At 38.2% G+C, this 16,448-nt stretch overlaps 2 protein-coding genes across 2 annotated transcripts; both read right to left on the bottom strand.

Moving 5' to 3' along the window:
• Positions 1-8,639: 8,639 nt before the first annotated feature.
• On the bottom strand, positions 8,640-10,963 carry LOC121401302 (vomeronasal type-2 receptor 26-like). The gene is made up of 3 exons (XM_041585683.1): positions 10,869-10,963; positions 9,617-9,726; positions 8,640-9,547 (listed from the first exon to the last, which is right to left on the bottom strand). Exons 1-3 carry the CDS (start codon positions 10,961-10,963, stop codon positions 8,640-8,642), a joined length of 1,113 nt encoding a protein of 370 aa, XP_041441617.1.
• A 1,260-nt stretch (positions 10,964-12,223) lies between these two features.
• LOC108710446 (extracellular calcium-sensing receptor) lies at positions 12,224-14,745 on the bottom strand. The gene is made up of 4 exons (XM_041585682.1): positions 14,624-14,745; positions 13,807-14,098; positions 12,550-13,362; positions 12,224-12,457 (listed from the first exon to the last, which is right to left on the bottom strand). The coding sequence occupies exons 1-4, from the start codon at positions 14,743-14,745 to the stop codon at positions 12,224-12,226; spliced, it is 1,461 nt and encodes a 486-aa protein (XP_041441616.1).
• Between the last annotated feature and the right edge of the window lie 1,703 nt (positions 14,746-16,448).

Here is a 16,448-nt window from a genome sequence, read left to right as displayed (position 1 = left end):
TAGAATTATTATCAGAAGAGTGGGACTGTGTTACCCCTAAAAAAACTTTAAATATACTAAATAACTTATAAAAACCAGAGGTTGAGCTTAAACTTTTTTTCCTTTTTAACAGGAGAACTGGCCCAAATATTTAGCACCCAACAGTTACTTTACCTTCTGCTTTTCTTTTAAAGGGTAGAAATTTCTTCTCCACACAGCCCTCCTGTTGCTTAATTAGTGTCTGTGATGCAGTGTATGATGTTATTGACTGGGTAGTTTAATGCTTACATTGTGCCCCAGTAGGAGCAGAGGGATTCATACTAGGACTTTGGCACCATAAGCCTCATTTTTTTTTCCTTTCCCAGGGTAGATTTCAGAGGACACAAACAAAGTTTGTCAAAGAGTGAATACATATCACCAGAAAGGTCTACTTAATCATTGTCACACACACCTAGGGGCCGATTCACTAACTTCGAATGAAGGATTCGAAGTTAAAAAACGTTGAATTTCAAAGTTTTTTTTGGGCTACTTCTACCATCGAATGGGCTACTTCGACCTTAGACTACGGCTACGACTTCGAATCGAAGGATTCAAAGTAAAAATCTTTCGACTATTCGACCATTCGATAGTCAAAGTACTGTCTCTTTAAAAAAAACTTTGACCCCCTAGTTCGCCATCTAAAAGCTACCGAAGTCAATGTTAGCCTATGGGGAAGGTTCCCATAGGCTTGGCTAACTTTTTTTGATCGAAGGATATTCCTTCGATCGTTGGATTTAAATCCTTCGAATTGTTCGATTCGAAGGATTTAATCGTTTGATCGAAGGAATTATCCTTCGATCGTTCAATCGAACTATCTGCGCTAAATCCTTCAACTTCGATATTCGAAGTCGAAGGATTTTAATTCCTAGTCGAATATCGAGGGTTAATTAACCCTCAATATTCGACCCTTAGTGATTCGGCCCCCTAGTCAAACCCTAGCTCTCATTTAATAAGTATTGGTCATTACACCTTCCATTTGCGTACGAATATCTCAGCTTATTTGTGTTACACCTCAACAGGTTTTTATATTGGGTTTACAGATCACATTCACAGGCAAGTCTTGTCCAGAAACAGCAATTCACTTTTGGCAGAATATAGTTATTTATTATTATTTTTATAGGGTAATCAGAATATATATATATATATATATATATATATATATATATATATATATATATATATATATATATATATATATATATATATATATATATATATATATATATATATATATATATATATATATATATATATATATATATATATATATATATATATATATATATAGTCATATTATTAACCGGCACTCACCATCAATCAGTCAAGTCCCGGGTGCTCCTCGAAAGAGAGCATATAGATATAGTTAGGAGCACTCACGGGTGTTTGTACTACTCCAATAAAACCTCTATTTCACGACACCCGTGAGTGCTCCTAACTATATATATATATATCTACAAAAACAAAAAATGCAGCTCATCCATGTGTTGCAATTAAAATCAGTCTGGTGCATGGGTGTGTGGCTTTTATCATATACTGAACTAAACAAATTAACCCAGCACTATCATTATACAACTTTAAGGAACAATTGGATTAAAGAGAATTTATCTGAATTTGGCAAAAAGAGATTATATATATATATACAATTCCAACGTTTGTGATGCACTAATCCCAGTGTATATCGAAGTCAAGGGTGCTGATCCCAATAGCAGTGAGTAATTCCGCTTTTTAACTATATTGGTCCAACTGGATCGCACTCCATGTTTAAAACATAGCCTTTATTAGCTTGTTAAAATGTATCATAGCGTTATTCACAACACAGTAGCAGCGTCATTTGTATCAAGACACTTATCTGTTAAAAGTCCAACACAGACGCTAAATCCATCCACACTCACGCGACGTTTCGGGACGCATCCGTTCCCTTTCTCAAGCGTATGTATCGTGTAGTAGCGTGTAGGACTCCATTGCACACACTTTCTGCTTCCTCGTCAGACGGAGCATACGTGGTGAGTAACTGTGATGACGCGTCCTTACCTAGAGGACGGATCTGCACGTCAGTGGCCACATATCTCCACCCTCCCGTTACTATCTAGAGTCCATAGTTACCAAGGGAGTAAAATATGTTAGTAAGAGCAAATTACATGGGCGTTTTTCATTATATCAAATGATGGCAGTTGTTTAAGTAGATTGTACCGTTAATATAAGCAAGAAATTACAAAATTATATACAAAGAAATTATATGCCAAAAAATTCAAAACTACTTTTAAAGAAAAATTTAGCAAAAATTAAGAAAAAATTTAGAAAAAATTTAGAGAAATCAAAAAATGTAAACTAATAGCATCAGTTACCAGAAGTGTTTCTGCTTACCAAAAATCAATATTTTACAAAAATAAATGCAAATCAAAATCGCAGTTTAGACCCCTTGGACTGAGAGTCCCTAACCTATCAATCCATTTAACTTCTGCTCTTTTTAATGCTAAGATACGATCTCCTCCTCGCGAGGCAATTAATGAAGCCCATGATGACATTAAATTTACGATGACAGCTGATCTCCAGGCAGTCACTTTTTTAGATGTCCTGGTTACACGAACCCTGACAGGGTTTGACACTCGGATCTATACAAAACCTACAGATCGAAATCAACTTCTCTCATATGATAGCTTCCATCCTCCCTCAGTTAAGAGATCGATCCCTATTAGTCAATTTACCAGAGTGAGTAGAATTACAAATAATCCAGTGGTCTTGGAACAAGACTTGGAATCAATGTCTAGGAAACTTATAGATAGGGGATACCCGAATCAGTTAATACAGAAAAATCAACAGGCAGCTCAGGAAGGGACTCTTGGATGTACATCAAGGGACCGGAGTACTATAGGTAACAGATTGGCTTATGTATCTCAATATAATTCGGCCAGTTCAAAATTTAAATGTATACTTGATAAACATTGGCACTTACTAAGAGAGGCATATCCCTCAATTTCAGAATTCCAACAAGGTCCTATGATGTCCTATCGCAGAGGAGTAACCATAGGGAGCAGATTAGTGAATGCAGATATACGGAAACCATTAAAGAAGGCAATGTTCTGGGGTCCTAAGAGAGATGTAAGGGTTGTGCCCAGTGTCGATTCGTACTGGTGGGTCCCGATTTTGATCATCCACATAGGGATCAGAAGTATCAAATTAGGGGTTATAATATGTGCGACACCAATTTTGTTGTATATATGCTGGTGTGCCCATGTGGGTTGGTCTATGTTGGAGAAACCACCCAGAAGGTGAAGGATAGGTTTTCCCAGCATAGATCAACTATACATGTAGGCAATAGGTCATTGCCAGTCTCTAGACATTGTTTAGAACAAGGACATACATCTGATGAGCTGAAATTCAGAGTTATCCAACACGTCCCACCCCTGAAGAGAGGAGGAGATCGTGTCTTAGCATTAAAAAGAGCAGAAGTTAAATGGATTGATAGGTTAGGGACTCTCAGTCCAAGGGGTCTAAACCGCGATTTTGATTTGCATTTATTTTTGTAAAATATTGATTTTTGGTAAGCAGAAACACTTCTGGTAACTGATGCTTATCAACATTATTTAGTTTACATTTTTTGATTTCTCTAAATTTTTTCTAAATTTTTTCTTAATTTTTGCTAAATTTTTCTTTAAAAGTAGTTTTGAATTTTTTGGCATATAATTTCTTTGTATATAATTTTGTAATTTCTTGCTTATATTAACGGTACAATCTACTTAAACAACTGCCATCATTTGATATAGTGAAAAACGCCCATGTAATTTGCTCTTACTAACATATTTTTCTCCCTTGGTAACTATGGACTCTAGATAGTAACGGGAGGGTGGAGATATGTGGCCACTGACGTGCAGATCCGTCCTCTAGGTAAGGACGCGTCATCACAGTTACTCACCACGTATGCTCCGTCTGACGAGGAAGCAGAAAGTGTGTGCAATGGAGTCCTATACGCTACTACACGATACATACACTTGAGAAAGGGAACGGATGCGTCCCGAAACGTCGCGTGAGTGTGGATGGATTTAGCGTCTGTGTTGGACTTTTAACAGATAAGTGTCTTGATACAAATGACGCTGCTACTGTGTTGTGAATAACGCTATGATACATTTTAACAAGCTAATAAAGGCTATGTTTTAAACATGGAGTGCGATCCAGTTGGACCAATATATATATATATATATATATATATATATATATATATATATATATATATATATATATATATATATATATATATATATATATATATATATATATATATATATATGCAAATATTGGTTGCACTGCACGCAGTAATTATGTATTGTTTTCTTCATTATTTCTTGATCAAGGATATCTGTATAAAAACCCATAGAAAAACAATTCACATACATATATATAAAATTAAATGTATTTATTTAATCTATAGTTTCTAAAAAGCCATCTTTAGGCTTTATATACTGGCTTCTTTTGAACTCAAGTATTATGAATATTGTGATTTCCACCATCCATCCTGCCTTGGCCACCTTAGATAGTGATCTTGTAGTCATTTGTTCTACAAAACTCCATCAGTTACTTTTGGTTAAAGTGCAATACCCTACTGAAGAAAAGCTCTCTTAGAGATTATTGTCACGTGAGAAACATTGTAGCTTGGACAGAAAATGTCCCCAATCAGATTGAAGGAACTATAAGGCACTCTCTTTCTCCTCCTGGTCAGGGTTTTCACACAGACATGTCGCCACAACTTTTCGTGCCAGTCACCTTTATATAGTCTTTATATAGACTTTTTCCAGTCTTAATTACTGTTCTACCAATTTGTTTGCTTTTTATAAACCTTGACCATACTTTTTGTGGTGATAAGATCAGCCACATCACACACAGAAATGATTGAATAAATACACAAAACTCAATGACCCAGTAGGACATCCTTACTCCTGTCCACTTTCTTAACCTACTGCCAGGTTTGGTTGATTTAAAGGCAATGACAACAATGATGGTTTTGGCCAGAACACAGAGAGCAAAAACTATACCAAATGCCACCTGGCGCAGAAGACAGGTTGTGGGTAACGAATGAACCCTAAAGATCAAAGGAAACAGAAGAACAGGGAAAGCAGTAGAAGACAACTAATGGCATAATTGTTGCTCGGACAACTGGTGTTCTTTTATATTGAATAAAAAGTCCCAGAATAACAGGTGGAAGAAGATAATTTTCTTCATAGGAAAGGAACTCTAACTAATTCTTAGTAAGCATCTGTCCTGCTGGAAATTTGGCCATGCGTCCCAGGAACATGGATGACATTCCACAGCATCTAAAAAGTGAACTAATTTAGTTTAAGGAATGTGATAGAGGTTTTCTAGGTTTTCTCCATGGGGACATCGGGCACAATCGTAGCAGCAAGAAGGTTTTCCTGAAACAATAGCCTTCCCAAATCCTGAAGGACAACTTGGATAGAGGAACCTAATAATAACTTATATTAAATAATAACGCTTTTCATTTTAACTTTCAACAATGGACTATTGAGAGCATCCTGAGCAGCTGTATCACTGTCTGGGCTGGGAACTGAACGGTCATGGAGTGCAAGACCCTACAGAGGACAGTGAAGACAGCAGAGAAGATCATAGGTGTCTCTCTTTCTTCCATCACGGACATTTACACCACTCACTGCATCCATAAAGCCACCAGCATTGTGGCTGATCCAACACACCCCTCACACTCACTGTTCACACTCCTGCCATCTGGAAAAATGTACCAAAGCATTAGGGCAATTCCAGGTGGGCACTGATGTTGAGGATCAGCCCTGGTTCACCTTTGGGATTCCAAGCCATCCATTAGGTGTTGAGTTGAGATGACTGCTCTTTTCTGCCCTACGTGCACCTTAGGCATGAAACACTTATGGATCCCAATTTTGAGGCCAGGAAGGGGTTGTAATGTGAGGGCTCCAATCATGCAGTGTCCTATTTGCCCAAAACAGACAACTCCAGTCCTTGCAGCCAAATTTCCTACTCACCAGATTTTTCAGATGCGTATCAAAGAGGGAACTTGCTTCCCACATGGATTCTTAGCAGCAATCTATCAATGTTTTAAAACTGAGGTGAATGGGGACCTGCCCTGAAAATTTTTGGGTCCTGACGCAAAAGGTCCTACCATATCATAAGGTTGCTTTAAAGGACTGTGTGCTAACTGAGCATAACTGAACTGTACAAAAAGAACTGCATCAATAGTTTATGAGTTATATAAAAAAACATTCTTGAATGTCCATGGGGTAAATTCAGTAGAGGGTGAATTTTCACCAGCGAAGGCTCCGACACACTTTGCTCCACTTCGCCAGGTGCAAATTCAATACCACTACACCAATTCACTAAAATGTGAAGTTTCGTCTCTTCTCTCTGATGAAGGTTCACTAATGTTAATTGGTCAGTATGAGCAATTCATAGTGAACTTTTGCTAATGTTTATTTCTGCGAAACTTCGTTTGTGCTCTTACGTGTAGGTCAATTTGAATAGGGCGGGTACATATGGGTCATATATATGTCTCTATCAGAGATGTTGGTGCAAATGCTTGAAGTGGCCACTTATTATTACACATGCTAAAAGTAAAGGTTGTGGGAGCACTCTAAATAAAAATGTACTAAAATACAATGGAAGTGCTACTGATCTGGCCAAATTAACTACAAACATAGAAAAAAAGAACAAAAATGTATCAATGCACATTCCCTGGTCCCCTGCTGGAACCAATGCTGGACTCTAGGTTATCTCTCCCCTTTGAAAGCTAATGGTGGGGGAGGACTAAGCCCTATGATTGAAACCAATGCCCAGGTGAGGAGACCTTTTATTTCAGGTAATGCTCTTATGCCGGGAGGCTTCAGCATTTGATATTATGACCATAGGTAAATAGTTGGGGACCGCCATATGGGTTTTACCTTGACGTGGTATGGTGGCTTATCAATCTTATGATCATAATTTTGTAACTAAAAAAACCCCTGTCTTTGTAAATACATGTATCTGCATAGATTACTGATATGACAGGGGACCAGGGAATGTGCATTGATCAATTGTTCTTCTTCTTATTACACATGTCCAAGGAAGCAAAATTAAGACAAAAGAGATCCTCTAATTCCCTAGACATGAGCCCACCCTAAAACAAATGTGGCATGCCCCTCAAATGGTAAAAAAAAATGTTAAAAAAATCTTAAATAGTTAGGACTTTTGAAGGCAATCTCGCTTTAAAATATGAAAAAAACCCTGAATTTTTTAGAACTTTTATGACTTTCCAGCATACAGGAAATGATGTCACTGACATAAGATTGAGGAGGATGTAGTTTCATCTTATCAGTTCGCCAGGTCTAAGCTGGTGAAGGAAACCCTGGCGAAAGAGGTAACATTCTGTAAAATTCGCACTTTACTGAATTTAATGAAAATTCGCCTGGCAATAGGGAGCGAAACTGTGCTAGCAATTGTCTCTTTCTATAGTGAATTGTCCTTTACAGCTGTTAGTAATTTGTCGGTGTCCCTGCAGATTGGATTTCTGGTGAATTCTATCTAGCGATGGACACTTTGCCCTTTAATAAATCTGCTCAAATGTCTTTCGCACATCCAAAGATAAAACAAGTGAATGTATACAGCTGTGCAACCCTCATTATTGAGATGGAGGGCTGGTTGCTTTTTTTTCTTCTCAATCCACTTGCAGCTTGTTTTGCAATGGTTGAACTTGTAGTTTTTGAATTATTTGCAATTTTTAATTTCCTATAATTTAGAGAATAAGTAGCTATAGTCTGAGAATATGCTGCATTAGAGCTGGAATTTAAGGCAAAATTTCAATGGAGGAAACAAAATACAGAAACAACTTCACTCTAAGATTTAATTGTTTGAATTTTTTAATCTTAATTTTTAAAACAGAAATCTTAAAATTCTAAAAGTGCTAGAACCCTTACATTACAATAAATAACTATAAAAAATAAATTTGATCTAAACTATTAGGGGCCGATTCACTAAATTCGAGTGAAGGATTCGAAGTAAAAAAACTTCGAATTTCGAAGTATTTTTTGGGCTACTTCGACCATCGAATGGGCTAGTTCGACCTTCGACTACGACTTCGAATCGAAGGATTCGAAGTAAAAATCGTTCGACTATTCGACCAACGATAGTCGAAGTACTGTCTCTTTAAAAAAAAATTTGACCCCCTAGTTCGGCAGATAAAAGCTACCGAAGTCAATGTTAGCCTATGGGGAAGGTCCCCATAGGCTTGCCTAAGTTTTTTTGATCGAAGGATATTCCTTCGATCGTTGGATTTAAATCCTTCAAATCGTTCGATTAGAAGGATTTAATCGTTCGATCAAAGGAATAATCCTTCGAACGTACGATCGCAGAATTTGCGCTAAATCCTTCGACTTCGATATTCAAAGTTGAAGGATTTCAGTTCCTAGTCGAATATCGAGGGTTAATTAACCCTCGATATTCGACCCATAGTGAATCAGCCCCTTAAAGTTGCTCTTTGGAATATAAATTTTTCTATCAAAATAAAAATAATTTTATGACATTATCTAAAAAATAGGGATCTGCCCCCACAAATTCCCTTTCCTTGATCCCTTCAGGTATATATCTAATTTCCAGGAAGTTTTGAACTATCACTGGGCTCTGCCTCTTCTCATGAGAAGTTCTCTGGAATTCATATCAGGTCTTAACAATATAATGTAACACTTTGGCATAAAAATACAGGCCACCATAGCCCAGGTAGAAGACAAGATGGCAAAGATCTCCATGGCTACAGTGTATTTTCCCCGTGCGCTGAAGTATGCTGGGATAAAGGATATCCAGACAGTGAGAAAGGCCAGCATGCTAAATGTAATGAATTTGGCTTCATTGAAGCTGTCAGGGAGTCTCCTAGCCAGGAAAGCAACAATGAAACTGATAGAAGCCAATATGCCCAGAAATCCCAGCATGCACCAGAAAGCAGTGGGTGACCCTTCATTGCAGTTTATTATGATGACTCCAGGTTGGGTTTTGATATCATACTCTGGAAATGGAGGGGAGAAGGAAAGCCACACTATGCACACAGATAACTGAATACACATGCAAAACACAACAACACAGTAGGACACCTTAACGCTTGTCCACCTTTTTAACCTGCTGCCAGGCTGAATTGCAGTGAAAGCTATAACAACAGTAATGGTTTTAGCCAGAACACTAGAGATACACAGAGAGAAAACCATCCCAAATGCCACCTGGCGCAGAAGACACATTTCAGATTGTGGGTAACCAATGAACCCTAAAGAGCAAAGGAAACAGAGGAACAAGGAGAGCAGGAGAAGGCAACTAAGGGAATAGTTGTTGGCTCTAACAACTGGTGTGGTTTTATGACACATAAAAATGCTCGCAATACAAAGTGGAACAACTGAGGAAGAAATAGAAATTGCTGCTAGACTTAAACCCAAGAGTTCTTCATAGGAGAGAAAATCTATTGCCTTTGGGATGCATTTGTCTTGTTGAAAACTGGACCATGTATCCCATGAACATTGCTGACACATTACAGCATCTAGAAAGGTAAGAAATGTTCATTCAGTAAAACAAACATGCCAATAATTAAATACATTCCATTTCTTACCTGTTTGGTTTGATATTTGTCCTTGAGGACACCGAACACATTGGAAACAGCAGATTGGTTTTCCTGGTAATGTCAACTTTATAAACCCTACTGGACAGCTTTCACTGCATCTGGAAAGAGGAATCTATGGCATAAAGAATTCAGTGTTAGAATCTAATGTTGGATAGATAATGATATCAATACTCAAATAGAAGATCTGAGGATGAACTCTCTTCCTTTTGCAATTTTTATTGTGAGAGTAGGTAAAGTTGCTGTACTGTGTTAGCAAGTAAAAATGTTACAGGGCAACACTTTTGAAATAAAAAAAATAACAAAAGTGGTATAAAGGTGATACCTTTATTGGCTAACTAATATAAGCATAACAAGCTTTCAGAACATTTTAGTTCCTTTTTCAAGCCGATTACACTGAAGCTGTGGGGTTCTCTGGTATACTGTATATACAATATTCAGCTCATAGGTCAAATGACCAACAAAAAGGAACATCAATCTATGGGGCAAATTCACTATGCGCCGAAGCACCTAACGCTAGCGTCAATTCGCTAGCGTTGGGCATTTTCGTTACTTCGCAAATTCACTAACGGTAACTTCGCACCCTTACGCCTGGCGAATTTGCGCAACGGATGTAACTACGCAAATTCACTAACGCGCAAATTGTTCTGAACGCTACCTTTTACGCTAGACTTCCTTCGCCACCTCAGACCAGGCGAAGCGCAATAGAGTAGCGATTTCTTCAAAAAAAGTTAAAAATTTTTCTAAGTCCCAAAAAACGCTGGTGTTTTTTCTATTATGGGTGATATGCATTTAGTGTATTAAATACACCACATTTAATACAATACACTAAATGGATAACAGGGGGACTATATATAGGAGAGACTGGGCAAAGCCTGAGAAAGAGAAATACACAACACCAATTCACTATAACCAATAAAAAACTGGACACGCCAACAGGAAATCATTTCAATAGCCCTCATCACTCCATAAAGGATTTAAGAATGTTGGTTCTTAAGGGCAATTTTAAAACAGATAATGAAAGAAAAGTGTGGGAATACAAATTCATGGAAACTTTCAATTCTCTGAAGAATGAACTAAACCTGGGCCTTGGATTTCTGGCTAATTATGTAGACTAAGAAAGGACTGCGCCAGGTCAGAAATACCAACATGTCTGGATATGGAGTAAGAGATCATATGGAATTCCTTTGATTCTACACTCCAATAATTCAGCCCTAATTTATACTCAGCCTCTTTGACTCACATTATCTTGAGCCTTATCTGCTTATCTCTTGCAGATCCCCTTGTAAATGACTTTGACACCTCACACATAGAGTGATATTCCTTTTTGTTGGTCATTTGACCTATGAGCTGAATGTTGTATATACCAGAGAACCCCACAGCTTCAGTGTAATCCGCTTGAAAAAGGAACTAAAATGTTCTGAAAGCTTGTTATGATTATAATAGTTAGCCAATAAAGGTATCACCTTTATACCACTTTTGTTATTTTTTTTATTTCAAAAGTGTTGCCCTGTAACATTGTGAGAGTGAAATAGCCCCCAACAGACTAGAAATTTTTTGGTTGAAGATAAAGTTTAGGTAACTTTTGAGTTTTGGCATTAATTCAAAATTGTATATTGAAATAGTCTATTTACTTTAGCTTGGGATTTCTCTAGGTTAACTTGATTTTAGTGGGATGAGACACTGATCTTTACCATTCCTAAGGATGACCAGAAACCCACAGGCTCATCACATTAGCACTTATCTGGATTGTCCATGAAGATTTTCATTCATGCAGGTCATAATATACAGTATCTAGTATTATAAAGTAAGTCTACAGCAGTTGACATTTCACCACTTATGCTCGTTGAAAAAATAACATTGAATAGGCTGAGGTGATGAGAGGAGAAGAGAGGTGAAGGTCAGAAGCAGAGCAAAGGTTGAATGTAGGAGTGTATCAGAGATGAAATATAGGGAGTGGCTTCACTATTAAGGGCCTTGAATGTAAATTTGATTCTAGAGGAGATTGGGAGTCAGTGAAGGGACATGCATTTGGAAGCAGCTGATGTTGGCCTGTGAGATAAATGAATGAGTCTAGCAGCAGCATTTAGAACAGATTGGAGTTGTGAAAGATGACTTGTTGGAATACCTGCAAGGAGTAGGTTGCAGTAGTCAAGGCGGGAGATAATAAGAGACTGGATAAGTGTTTTGGTCTGAACTGAGAAAATTGTCCGCGTTTGGATGTGTGGTGAGAATGTGCACAGATGTGCACTTCCCTGTAAACTCTATTGCAAATCCAAAGGGCTAGAAACATCTTCTATGCAAAGTAAAAGTTTATCTAGTGAATTTATACCACATATTCTACCAACCCTACTTGCATGTGGGATGAGAATGTCTCTCCAAAATCCTATGCACTATACCTGTAAGACAATCTATTGAATTGGATTTCCAATAATAATTGCTACACCACACAAAATCCCTTTACCCCCTGTCTCCCCCCCAAAAATGGTGGTGAGAGAAAAATAATAATAAAGGGCCTTGTGCCCTTCACCATTAAAATAAGAAAAAAATGTTCTCAATGTTATATATTCTTAAAGCACAATTAAGTGAATTATTTTCTCATACCTGAGTTTCACCAGTGTTCCATAATATTGTAGATGTGTTCACAGGTAAGTTCTTCCCATCTGGTGCACTTGCATCATAACTCCCTACAATAATCTGCTCTGTAGAGCCCTTAGCACTCACCCGCCAGTTTATAATATCATAAATTGGTGGGGGGTTCCCTTTAGCATCAAAAAATATATGGTTCCCATCTTTGGTTTTAAAATTGACATGTTTAATGTAGTAGAAAAGCTGAAAAAACAAGAAAGGAAGGTAATGAAAGAAGAGGACACCAATATCACATGAGAAGTTTGAAGCTGAGGAGTAGGAGAATGGTCTCTTACTTGCCAAGGCTGAAAAAAGGAGATGTTGGCACAGCTCCCATGCTGAAATGGTCCTTTTCCAAGCTGACAGTCATAAAGATTTTGTAGGGCCCAAGCAAATGCATAAACTGCAGTGTAGACATTGAGAGAAAGTCGAAAGTCTGTTTTCAACATGACATTCCCCAATTTTTCTTTCCCTGTACATGGCTGGAGTGAGGCATTGATGACTAAATCATCTTGGTAGAGCCACTTACAAGAGAAAGCGTGTTCCCAAAATTCCTTTATGAATGGATCATGAAGATCTGAATATGGATTGAGGCTTTCAAAATACTCTGCAAACCCAGATATCTGATCAGCGTGGATGCTAAAGCCAACTGAGCCCACCAAAACAGCCTGAAATCTTTTTGCTGATAGTAAAGTGGAACCTGCCCAGGCTTCACTGCCTACCCAGACTTTGCCAGTCACATTCTGCCTCAAGAGTTCTTCCAGCACAATCATAAAATCAGCGTCAGAGGCCATCACAACTACAACCTTAGCTGTTGACTCTCTGAGGATCCGAGCAATCTGGGGAGCATTCCTGTCAGGCTTGCCGGTCATAATATCTACAATAAATGCAACACAAGCCCCAGCTTTGAGCACTTCTTGCTTTACCACCTGCATCCCATATTGCCCATAGTCATTGTCAGTTGCCAAAAGACCAACCCATGACCAACCAAACTTAGAGACAAGCTGGGCCAATCCTTTCATTTGAAACTCATCACTAGGTATAGTACGGAAAAAGGAAGGAAACAAGGCTCGGTTGCTGAGAAGAGGACTGGTTGCATAATAACTTATCTGTAAACAAATTAAAAAAGATAATGAATCAATTCACAAGGAAAATGGGTAGGGTGCCTAAAGCACTGATCAATCCATGATACTGCATCTGGCACACACATACGCCTCTTTCTTCATTGAACCTTTGGTCTCATGTATTCCATTAATTTCACTTTAAACAAACATAAAAGTAAGAAGACAAGATGAAACAATGAAACAAAACTTGTGTTCCCAAGTTTACAAAATATAGGTGGGGGAATATATGTATTGCAAATTAGCTGGTACAATTAATTGGTGACTGTAAACACTGTATCAGAGCAATGCAATTAATGAAACAAAAAAAAGAAATATACCAGTACTGTTATAGATTACCCTAGTATACTGACTTCTTTTGCGATCATAGGTGTTATTTTATTCAAAGAATCAGGCCATTTACAACAAATATGGCACATCTTTTACTCTTACTTGTGGGTAATGGTGGAGTCCTAAGATCTGAGCCATCAAAATAGCCTTGGTGGAGCCAGAATCTCCAATAATACCAGCCAGACTTGACTCTCTGTTGCAGTGATAATTTGGGGTGAGCTCTTGTCTCCCTGATAACATCCAGAACATTCCTTGTGCTGCGCGTCTCATGGCTATGCAGGTGTCAAATATCTGGAAACCCAAAGTTGTGTTGGGGAGAAGCTCAGGGTTTTTGTTGATCTCTTGGACAGCGAACATCAAGGCATGCATACCTTGGTAATACTCACTTCCGAATCTGAGACAAGGAGAAAAAATTATGGATTCACAGCAACCTAGCCTGGATATTTTAGATAGAAGCAAGCAGTGACAGTGTGGCATATCTCATGACCAACAAACACAAATATATGGTGTCAATGGGATCAGTATATGGTAATCTTATTTTTGGAAGGTGCCTGTGAATGAAAATATACAATGGGGCATAAAAGAAATGGAACATGTTATATAAAGGGAGTATTCCCAACCCATTACACATGTAAAAGTGGAATCAATGATTTGTGGTACTCAAGTAGAAAGTAGAGATGAGAGCTTATGGGATTTCACATGTACGGTAATAAAAAGTAGCAATAGCATTTGGACTAAGCTTTAGTGGGCACGTCGCTAGATGCTTATAGCAGAATGGAGCTCTGGCCTCATGCCTAGTTTGGACACAATTTGCCACTGACCTGCACCACTTACAGACTGGTTTGGCTTTGTGTATTATGTAGAAAAAAAGCAAATACAATGCACTGAAAAGAGGTAACAAGATAAAAACATGACTTACGTCTGACACTGCAGGTCGGTGGGATTGGTGGTGAATAGGGGTTGGATATAATTCCAGTTCATGTGAATGAGAAAGGTTCCCCCAATAATAATATCTCCTGGTTGACTCAGAAACCCACTCATGTTACCACTGGATAGACTGCAGCCTTTCCCAGATTCCCAGCAAGAACCCACAGCAATGGCTACAGAATAAAGGAGAACAGTCACAGGCTGGAGGCCACGAATAGTTGTGTGGCACCTTTGTCTTTTGGTGTTCATCTCTAACAAGTCTGACTATGGCACATGCACAGGATAGAGATCTTTCAGTTTGTCTGCGTCAAACAAGGAACCTACAGTGAAAGCAAGACACACAATAGTGCCACCCTTGGCTATGAGTGCACCACACGCTTATTATTTATATCCATAATGTACTCTACATTACTTTTATACTGCATGTGTACCATATGATTGGACTTCTGGGAAAACATACATTAATTATGTTGTGTATTTTAATTGCAGTTTGTAATGTTTCCAGGAATGACAGATTTTATTTTCCAATCTTTCCACCTCACTTTGCACGAATCTCCCAAAGAGCCCCCCTCTGCACAGCAGTGATATGACTAGTTCCTCACGTGCCAGCTGAACTGGGAACATCTGAACTAGGAACCTCCAAAAGAGATGCTTTATAAAGATATCCATATAGTCTATATTATATATAATGTGTCTTCTACCCATAATAATGTTTGCCCCTTTTTCATACATAAAAACAATCTTAACCTGATTTGGCCATGAACATATAGGGCAAAATTGGGATGATCTGATGGGTTGGCCCCCAGGATATAAAATGGGGCCCCACAATGAGCTGTCTGGGTTTTCAAACCTACCCAGTAGATGGCTCATTTTCACCCAGATATTGGTCAGACAGGCCATTAGGAGGTTCCCATACATTGCCCAATATACTGCTGTCTCAGTCTGAAGGGTCATAGTCAACAACGTTTATCAGGCCTTGTATGACCATCTTTAGAACAAATATCTCATTAGAAAGAACTCTTAAAGGATAATGGAAGGTTAAATCACTGATGAGGTGCCAACCCGAGATTATAATCACTTATCTAATACCCTTGGCTTGTGCTCCTATTAGCAGAAAACTGCAATGCCTTGGGGTACTACTGAGTGGGCACAACAGAGCGACCATCTTTTTGCTTCTTCCTTCTTCACTACAGATAGACCTGTGCTGAAATTTAAACAAACAGATGGCTTCACTCTACTGTGCATGCTTTGGCCCGGGACCATTGAAGAACGAAATAGCAGAAGAAGACAATCTGTCTGTGAACCGTCTCCTTTTCTTTTAAAGAGTAGAAATTTCTTAATTAGTGTTTGTAATGCACTTTGTATTACAGGGGTGGGGGGCTGGCAGGGGTGAGCATGGAAGATTTAACAACTTAAAGTCCAGCAAGTTAACGTACAGAAATTTTAAGTACAACAGATAGAGTAAGACTCCATGGATACCTGCTGAACCACATCTCTCCTTCTCATATTTTCCACGTATGTCTAATTCCTGCTAATTCAGCTTTACTACTCCTTGCTTTCTGCAAATCACCATTCAAGTCAACTGCAAAACTTTTTATTGCCATTGTCAATTATTCAATTGTGGGGTATGTGTTAAATGTTATATTGTTTTAGTTTATCTAGCAACTTTCCTTATTGCTTGAGTGAAGGGTTGGGATGTCAATTGTATTGCCACATTGGCTCAGTCCTATTAATTGTTTAATTACCGATGTTCTGTTAGATAACCAGACCAAGTCAAGTCAAGTTAAGTCAAGTAGTTATCTATTGCCATTTGTACC

The sequence above is a fragment of the Xenopus laevis genome, chromosome 3L (assembly GCF_017654675.1).
Source record: "Xenopus laevis strain J_2021 chromosome 3L, Xenopus_laevis_v10.1, whole genome shotgun sequence".
Classification (NCBI taxonomy): Eukaryota; Metazoa; Chordata; class Amphibia; order Anura; family Pipidae; genus Xenopus; species Xenopus laevis.
This window is presented reverse-complemented; position numbering and strand designations above follow the sequence as displayed.

Bases quoted from the DNA above. Each gene is read 5' to 3' on its own strand.
- LOC121401302 (XM_041585683.1), bottom strand. From the start codon at position 10,963: ATGACCAACAAAAAGGAATATCACTCTATGTGTGAGGTGTCAAAGTCA. The intron at 9,727-10,868 runs GTGAGTCAAAGA...TCCTCTTTCCAG, and splicing joins CAGATAAGGCTCAAGATAAT to ATGCAGTGAAAGCTGTCCAG. The intron at 9,548-9,616 runs GTAAGAAATGGA...TTACCTTTCTAG, and splicing joins ACAAATATCAAACCAAACAG to ATGCTGTAATGTGTCAGCAA.
- LOC108710446 (XM_041585682.1), bottom strand. From the start codon at position 14,745: ATGAGTGGGTTTCTGAGTCAACCAGGAGATATTATTATTGGGGGAACC. The intron at 13,363-13,806 runs GTAAGAGTAAAA...ATTTGTTTACAG, and splicing joins GACTCCACCATTACCCACAA to ATAAGTTATTATGCAACCAG. The intron at 12,458-12,549 runs GTAAGAGACCAT...TTGTTTTTTCAG, and splicing joins CCTTTTTTCAGCCTTGGCAA to CTTTTCTACTACATTAAACA.